At 41.2% G+C, this 8,286-nt stretch overlaps 1 protein-coding gene across 1 annotated transcript; it reads right to left on the bottom strand.

Annotated features, from left to right (window-relative positions):
* Nucleotides 1–3,246: 3,246 nt before the first annotated feature.
* Nucleotides 3,247–4,540, bottom strand: LOC103717056 (E3 ubiquitin-protein ligase RNF26). The gene is made up of 2 exons (XM_008805294.3): nucleotides 4,361–4,540; nucleotides 3,247–4,145 (listed from the first exon to the last, which is right to left on the bottom strand). The coding sequence occupies exon 2, from the start codon at nucleotides 4,107–4,109 to the stop codon at nucleotides 3,453–3,455; it is 657 nt and encodes a 218-aa protein (XP_008803516.2). The 5' UTR covers nucleotides 4,110–4,145; nucleotides 4,361–4,540; the 3' UTR covers nucleotides 3,247–3,452.
* Between the last annotated feature and the right edge of the window lie 3,746 nt (nucleotides 4,541–8,286).

Raw genomic sequence — 8,286 nt, 5'->3', positions numbered from 1 at the left:
GTGATGCCAAGGATCTCCGCCGCATGAAAAAGTACCCTGTCCACCACCAACCTCAGCTGCGCCCCTTTGTGCTCAAAGACTCGAGCATTCCTATCTAGCCAATAGTGATAAGCCAAATAGATCGCCCTGATCCTCTGCTCCACCATGCTGGGCGTTCGAGAGGAATCTCTCAGATATGATGGGGCGGGTCAAAGTTTGTCTCCAGGTCTTGTGATGCACAGGCCTAAGCTTAGCCCGACACATTTTGGCCCAACTAACGCCAGCTGATGACGACCCAAAAGTTGATCTGAACTGGTCGAGCCGCGTGCTATCAAGTTCCTTTAAAATCTATGCAACTACGAGCGAAACTTAGATACTCCCTCATACATGATTTACCAAGCATCATACATCACGCAAACAGGCCTGATTGCATGTCTTACGCTTTCGGGCTCAAAAAAAGGTGGCAAGATTCCAATTCACTCGTATCATTCTGAACCAGCTCGCTCGAGAAAGAAATGCGATATCTAAATGAGCACGTAAACCTGGACGCAGCATGATCGGCGTGCAGCCGACTTGGTCTTCTTGCTACGAGAATGTAGGCTTCTAAACCAGCTTATATTGAAAAAAAAAAGGACGGTATGCTTGCATGGCACATGACCTTGTAAATGGTCATAGCAACATGTGATTGGCCATATTAGGTATGAAGACATGCGTGTATTTAGTCCCACATCGGTTATTCGATGGATAGATCTTAGGTACTTATACAGGATCAAGAAACCCGAATAATACCTTTCGGAAAGTTTTTTTGGATAAGATCCTAAATTGTTACAAATGGTATCAGAGCGGACATGGTCCATAACTTATGTTGACTAGGAGACACTACAGTACAAATTCAGTAAGGCTGACCACGGCCTATCGTGGTGCTTGTGATTAGATTTGAATGAATTTGAACTTTTAGCTTGACGAGGACATCAGGGCTAAAATGGAAAAAGTATGTGAGAGCCTATCTGGATGTATGTTTAGTCTCACATCGATCATTCGCTGGATAGATTTTATGTACTTATACAGAATCAAAGAACTTGCAGCCTATCACCTAAAGGCTGTCGGGCGATAAAATACTAGAAGGCATGGTCTGTTGGATTAAGTGCGTTATGTCATGGCAGCATGTGATCATGCAAGGGACCACATGACAGCATGATCATCTTGCAGCCAATCGTAATCTTTTTGCCATGAGCATGTAGCTAGGCTTCTAAACCAGCTGACATTGAAAAAGACCAGTATGCCTGCATGGCACATAACCTTGCAAATGGTCATGGCAGCATGTGACTGGCCATGCTAGGGATCCATGCAGACCATGCATGTAGCGCTTGCAGCCCATCACCTAAAGGCTGTCAGGCTATGAACACTAGAAGGCATGGTCGGTTGGATTACGTGCGTTATGCTTTAACCCACCACTTTGTCTAGTCTCATTGATGAGACCTATTGCCGTTCAAGAATAGCAAAAAATTTTGATATGCAGTGCCAATGCTTAATTTATATAGGCTTCTTATTCAGAGAGTAATAATAGGAAGCCAAAACTTTAGCTAGCATATTACATCCAATCGTAGAATTCATACATACAGAGAGTGGCTTTTTTTATGCTAAAAACGAAAGTATCGTACATAATATGTACGGATACAGCCAAAAAAATCAAAAAGCAAAACATCACGGAGGGCTTTAAGCAACTCCGCTTCTCCAACCCATAGATGGTCCCTTGAGTGGTTGGCGACAAAGAAAGCGACCCAGTCCGCTGCTCCATTCGCCTTCCTAAACACATGTCTTGCCTGAACAACCATCCAGTGGCTTATTCTCTTCATTGTAAATAGTATATTTTCGTTCTCAATTAAATTCCTGAATTTTCTCCCCTATTATTGGCCTTTTGCATTTTATTCGTCTCCTTGCTTCTTTGCTTCCACTAGAGATTTTAAGTCCTTAATTTTAAGATACCGAACTAAATTCATCCGATCAATCTGATCATTTGATTTTTCTTAGAAAATAATATTAACTATGAAGTAGCTTGTATAAAAGTGGGGCTCAAACCATATATCTCTAGGGTTCTCTTGGTCTCCTATCAGATTTGTAATATATGGTGGCAGGTCCATAAGTTTGGTTGCATCGAGTAGTAAGATGAGAATTCTATTTTTTTTAATGAAATAGCGGAATAGAAATCCCCCTTTACATTACAATAATGAAATGGATCCAATGATGAAAAGAGAATCAGGAGGATTTTCGAGAAAAGAAAGAGCATGAATAAAATGATATACAAAACCCAAAAACCCTTTGCGCAAAAAAGAGAATGATATCGAGCTGAAATTTCATTGTACAAGGCAAATTGAAGAGCTTGCTTTTGCAAACAAAATACCGTTCCATTGCCCATATATGACCGTTTTCTACTATTTTCAGACAAATGTAATAGAGTTAAGAGACTCCAATCACATTTCACCATGACTTGTTAACAGAAAATAACTAGTCTCTCCCAAGACATTTTGAAGGATTAAGTTGACATTTTGGCCCCAAATTAGTTGTTATTCTATTTGTTTCATCTTTTGTCTACCATTTTCCACATGTATAAGAGGATATTTACAAATAGCCTAGCTCAACATGAGAGGTAACTACTCTTAAGGGCATGTCATGATTAATGTAATCCCAGAATCAGGAATTAATAATACGAACTGCGTCACATTGGGCTTTCTAATATACATCATATTGTACATCTTCTGGTCATACTATGAATCCGTTAATGGAATTTTTAAAACATTATTCGACTAACAATTTTTTACAAAAATAGATAAAGCATTCAGGATGAATAAATGTTAAAGGAAAATGGTTCTTATGTTAGTTTTATAAATCTTGTTTCGCCAAAACTAACAAATGATAACATCTAAAAAGTAAGTTCTATAACAAAGATAAATTTTATCAATGAGTTCCGTAAAAAAAAAAAAAAATCTTATCCTTTTTTTCATAAAATTTGTTTTAGAAAAATATATATATATTTATGATTATCCAAAATCTTTACAGGCCCCTTGTAAGTAATATATAATGTCTTGAGCATTTGATTCTACCCCTTGCAAGGCTTTTTTTTTTTTTATTTTTTGAGAAGATAGTTAAAAAAGATCTTTCTATATGCTAATAATCTACTAATAATTAAACTGGAGGCTGTCGCTCGGTTGAAGTGTAGATCCTGCTCGCACGCATGAAAGCTACAGAGCATCCATGAAAGATTCAAAATAGCAGAGTTCCCGAGGGGAGAACGGCCCCCTGCCCTCATTGAAAACGAAGTAAAGAGCGAGAAAACAAGAGGAAGAAAACAAAAGGAGAGGACTTCGCACCGTTCGATGAATCATAAATAGCTTCGAATTCAATGCAAAAAGAAAATTACAAAGGACGGAGGGAGCAGAATCACGAAGCCGGAGTTGGAAGCAAGGATCGATCCATCAGTAGATGTCGAGCGTCTCGAGGATCGACTGGTTGCAGAGAGGGCACGATCCTCGGGTGATCCACAGCTCCCGCGCGCACACCCTGCAGAAGGTGTGCCCGCACGGGATGAACGCCGCCCCCTTCCGCCGCCCCATACACACGCAGCACCCCCACCACTCCCTCCCCTCCTCCTCCTCCGCCTCCTCTCTCTTCTCCTCCTCTCCTTCCCTCATCAGCCTCATCAGCGACGACCTCTCCGAGAACGGCGTCATCGTCATGTCCCTCTCCGTCGCCCGCAGCTGCCGCTCCGCCGCCAGCGCCATCGCCAGGTTCATCTCCTCCTCCTCCTCCTCCTCCTCGATCGCCGTCACCGCGTCCCCCGCCGGCGCCTGGTCCAGGATGCACCCGAAATCCTGATCGCTCTCCCTCCGGTTCCGCGCCGCCGCCGCCGCCTCCCGCCGGTACCTCGGCCCCCCTCTCTCCGCCGCCGCGGGGGAGCCGGCGTCTTCTCCGGACGAGGCGGTGGAGAAGTCGAAGGGGGAGCGGGAATCGATGTGGGCCGCCCGGGAGCGGGCCCAGGGGCTGCCGCAGCAGGCCACGCCCTTGAATCGCAGCCGGTCTTTGAACCTCCTCCACCGCTGCCGGGCCCCCATCCCTCGTTCCCCTCTTTCCATACACGCCCCTCCCCCTTCCTTCTTATCCTCGATTCCCTGTACCTTACCAAGATTAGCTAACGGTATAAACCAACTCGCTAGAAACGAAAACAGTTGATGCGGTTTTATTGGTCTTAATTACAAAACTACCTAACCACCTCTCCGTTGGGGTTTAGGTTCTCAGAGCCAATGGAGCAAAACCAATGGGGAACTCGAAAGCAATAATCCAAGTTAGGGAAGAGGAAACAAGAGCTGAGGATAATGATGGATACCTTCTTGATGTCGTTAGTGGGTTATAGGAATGGGAAACCGGCCAACGCCTTCTGCTTCGCAGGACGGAGAACGGCGTCTCGCTGTCCACCGGAGCCTTCGGTATTCTATTGCCTATTATTGGGTCTTCGGGATCGAAAAAATAGCGGTTTCTTCTTCCCGGTTTGGAACTAGGGGATGGATCGTGGGTGCCGGACGCCGCGAGGTCAAAATAATTATAATAAAGAAAGAACCGGCAGGCGGCGCGCGGATTGAGGCGGATCGCCACGTGGCTGCCAGCTGCAGCGTGAGTGGCGCCCGAAAGCAAAGGCGGTCCGCTTTCCCGCCAATAGATCCCGCCTGAAATGGACACGGTATCCCATGAGCATACCCGCTTCCGTCGCCGGGACTTTTACTGTCCCACGTGGCAGGTTGGTGGGCGTATAGGAAGGTGCCACATCGGCACCAAAGGAGGAGTAAGGCAGACCGGCTCTGCCATAGGTAAAGTTATTGCACTGAGATATGTACGTGCTTGATGGTGGGGCCCCGTAGAAACCAGCGATTGTTATTGGCTGCATTCACGCCATGTGGTGCATATAGTATAAGTAATAATTTCTTGTACTATAGTACTCCTTGCTTTTGCCATTTAGCTCGGCCATCACCGTAGTTCGTTCCTCCGCATAGCCTTAGAGCTAAGGTGCCAAGCTGGAAATAAAGCTATTCCTAGGGAGTGTGTTTCAAGATGATGGCCCTTACAACGGGATGCAGTCGGACTAGATTTTGGGACATGAATGAATGAATGAATGGCCTATCATGTCTCTATCTAATTATGGGTTACATTTTAATCTAATAAACAAGCAGTCAACTTTGATTTCGTTTTATCGCCAGGATTGCATATTGTCTCTTGCAGATTTTCTACTGAACTACAGACAAAAGGTCCAAAGGAGAGCTTGCTTTGTATATAGGTCTTAATTCCAACTGATTAACAATAATCCAACCTGTTAAAAATAATCAAAATCCTCGCAAAGATGCTAAGAATTTTGATAGTATAAATTTTTTATCGATGCAGGAAAAATAAAGCATTCCTCATTAGCAACCTAACAAGAGATCTGCAGCCACATTTCGTTATCACTTTTTCTTCTTTTTTTTTTTTCCTGAGGTACATCGGTGATTTTTGCACACAATAAATGTGAGTGTAGCCCATAAAGTAAAAAAAAAAAAATAGAAAATACAAAGAAGACGAAATAGAGTCGTGTCTCTTTTAGGTACATTTTGTTATCACTTCATTCGAGATCACATGAACAAACTTGTTTGAATGTCCAAGTTCTCATTATATATTAACGGACATGTAAATTACCGAAAATTTAAATAGCTTCTACCGATTACAATGCACTATGCAATATTTTCTTCTCCGGTCATGATCCAAGTAACATGATATTTTTTAACTTGAAATTTCACACTTGTGTTTTCATTATGTAGAGGTGCGAATGTTATAAGGGAAAAAGGGGACTGGTATCTAAAGATCCATCTCCATCTCTTATTTGTCACTTGTAATTTGAGCAAAATTTTGGTGGGAGTTAAGATTTGTAACCGGTCGTTGGAGCTCCAGATAATACGTGCGAAAGCTGCCAAGCCCGCTCAGGCTGCGGAAGGACGAAGCCGCACGGGACAATGGGCCAAGAGGATGGCGACACTAAGGACAAAGATGGGCCATGGTAGGAATAAGATGGGCCAATTTATAGCCTCTCTTAGGCCTGTGGCCTGGTCTGTGTGGGGATCACCCAACATAAGGCGTTTTGGACGTGTGCGGGGAGTTTTATTTTTAATCTGCAAGGTGTCACAGACTCATAACCCAAAAGCTTAAGTTGCTATAGATTAAATCTTTTTGTTAAAGTTGATGCACTCCCATCCGATGGGGTCGTAAGCCAAAGTAACTCATACAGCATAGTTTTGCTCCAAGAAAAGGAATGGGCAGCTTGTTACTATCCAATAATCCAACTCGACATCGATGTGCAGTTGTGCATTTACATGAGGTATGCAGGTGCAATAATTCTGCTCTAGTTTTATAAGAAGGCAGGAAAAATACATGAAGAAGCACTTAATAGATCAACGAGGTTTTTTTAAAATTAGGATATAATAGTTGTAAGTTTAATAAATCGCTTTGTATGTCCAAAGATATTGGAAGTGTGTCTTGGGAATTTTGGGTTGGTCTGAGTTGAATTCCAGTCTAGCTGTGAGTCAGCAATGATCGATTGGGTCGGCCTTCTTTGGGTCTGTGGATTAACTAAATAAGATGGTAAATGGCTTGAATTGAATACCTGAGGGCTTGAATAGGCACTCCAGGGATCGGCATGGTTCATTGCATTTTTGGTCAACATTTAGAGGTGGAATTGGAATAGCGTTGCATTACCAAATGCATTAAATAGTCCTAGTTTTAGCTTAAGGTTCATGAACTGCATGAAGGTTAGGGCTTGCTCGAATAGACTTGTATGGTCAAATTAGCTAGGATCCAGCCTTAGAATGGGACTAGGCCGGGATCGAGCTAGAGCTAAAGTTAGATCATGCTTAGATTGGGGATGGATTGGGTTAGGGATTATTAAAATTCTACAGTTGCTTGCTCGGTCGATGGCCATGAATCTTATAGGGGGGCAAAAAAAAAAAAGTTGCAGAGGCGATTGCTCGCGCAACTTTGACAACATGAAAGAACCTTCATCTAGCAGGGCTGTCTACTATTGTGAAACTCTAGAAGAGGGATATGAACAAAAGGAGCAAGAAGGTGGGCAACTATGAATGCAATGTAGGTCTGCATGTCAAGCATCTGGACACTTTCACCATACAACAAAAACTAACCAAAAACACTTCAAAGCAAATTGTAGTGCATTTATAATTAAATAATACATTAAACATACACTCTAGTACTAATTAGGTTATTGATTGTATTACACCAAACGATCGTATGCTAATTATGCTAGAGAAGATATATCTCAACTAAAGTGTCAAATTGAACTCTTCCACATTGATTTCTTTTGATGGCATAGCATTAATTTTCAATTTACATTTGAAAGAAACAAATCTAAGATACATATATCAACATTGTTATGACAATTGAAAAGGTGGTTCTTAGTTATGGAGAAATGCATGGTGCCTTGCTTCACTTGATATATATCGTTCTTAATTATTGAGCTGCCTTTGCATGATACAGTAAACTGTATTGATCTAGGGAATTAAATCAGCTACTAAAGAATCACTGTCTAATCTAAGTAAGTAAGTTTAAAATAAGATGCTATAAATTTTAATATTACAAATTTCCTACACTTACACGTATGGATGTGGAGGTATCTATGGAACCTCTTTTTTCAATATGTGAAGATTTTTGCCGACTTTTGCATTTGATGGCTTTCTAGGGATATACAAAATATTAATGTGTTTTGGTGAGAGCCATTATTATATCCATCAAAAAAAGTAAAAATAGAGAGCCATGATTAACCGAGCTTTAAAGTTGTTGCTTCACTGGTGCGGTGTAAAAACCTAGTCGGTACATGAAATCTCACATGCCATTTAAGGCGCGCATAATCCATGAATGGTACTCAATGGACTCACCTGACTCTCAGGAAACAGAAAAAGAAAAATATGGTCAATAAAAATTTATATATATATATATTTATTTTATATCTAATCTAAATTTTTTTAAAAAAAGATAGATAGGAAATTAAAATTTATATAGAATATAAAAAATTTAATTTCCACCAATTAAAAATTAGAATATTTTTTTATTAAAAATAGTTTTAAACTTCTGGACAGGATGAGGTAAGATCTTTCTCTTTATTTAAAATATTATATGTATTTTATATAATTTTTGTAAGAAAATAAATGCTCAACCAAATATAAGTCATCCTATAATATGTCACTTTTTCATTGTTAATTAAACATGCAAGAACCATTTTTTCAG

This window comes from Phoenix dactylifera, chromosome 1 (assembly GCF_009389715.1).
Source record: "Phoenix dactylifera cultivar Barhee BC4 chromosome 1, palm_55x_up_171113_PBpolish2nd_filt_p, whole genome shotgun sequence".
Classification (NCBI taxonomy): domain Eukaryota; kingdom Viridiplantae; phylum Streptophyta; class Magnoliopsida; order Arecales; family Arecaceae; genus Phoenix; species Phoenix dactylifera.
This window is presented reverse-complemented; position numbering and strand designations above follow the sequence as displayed.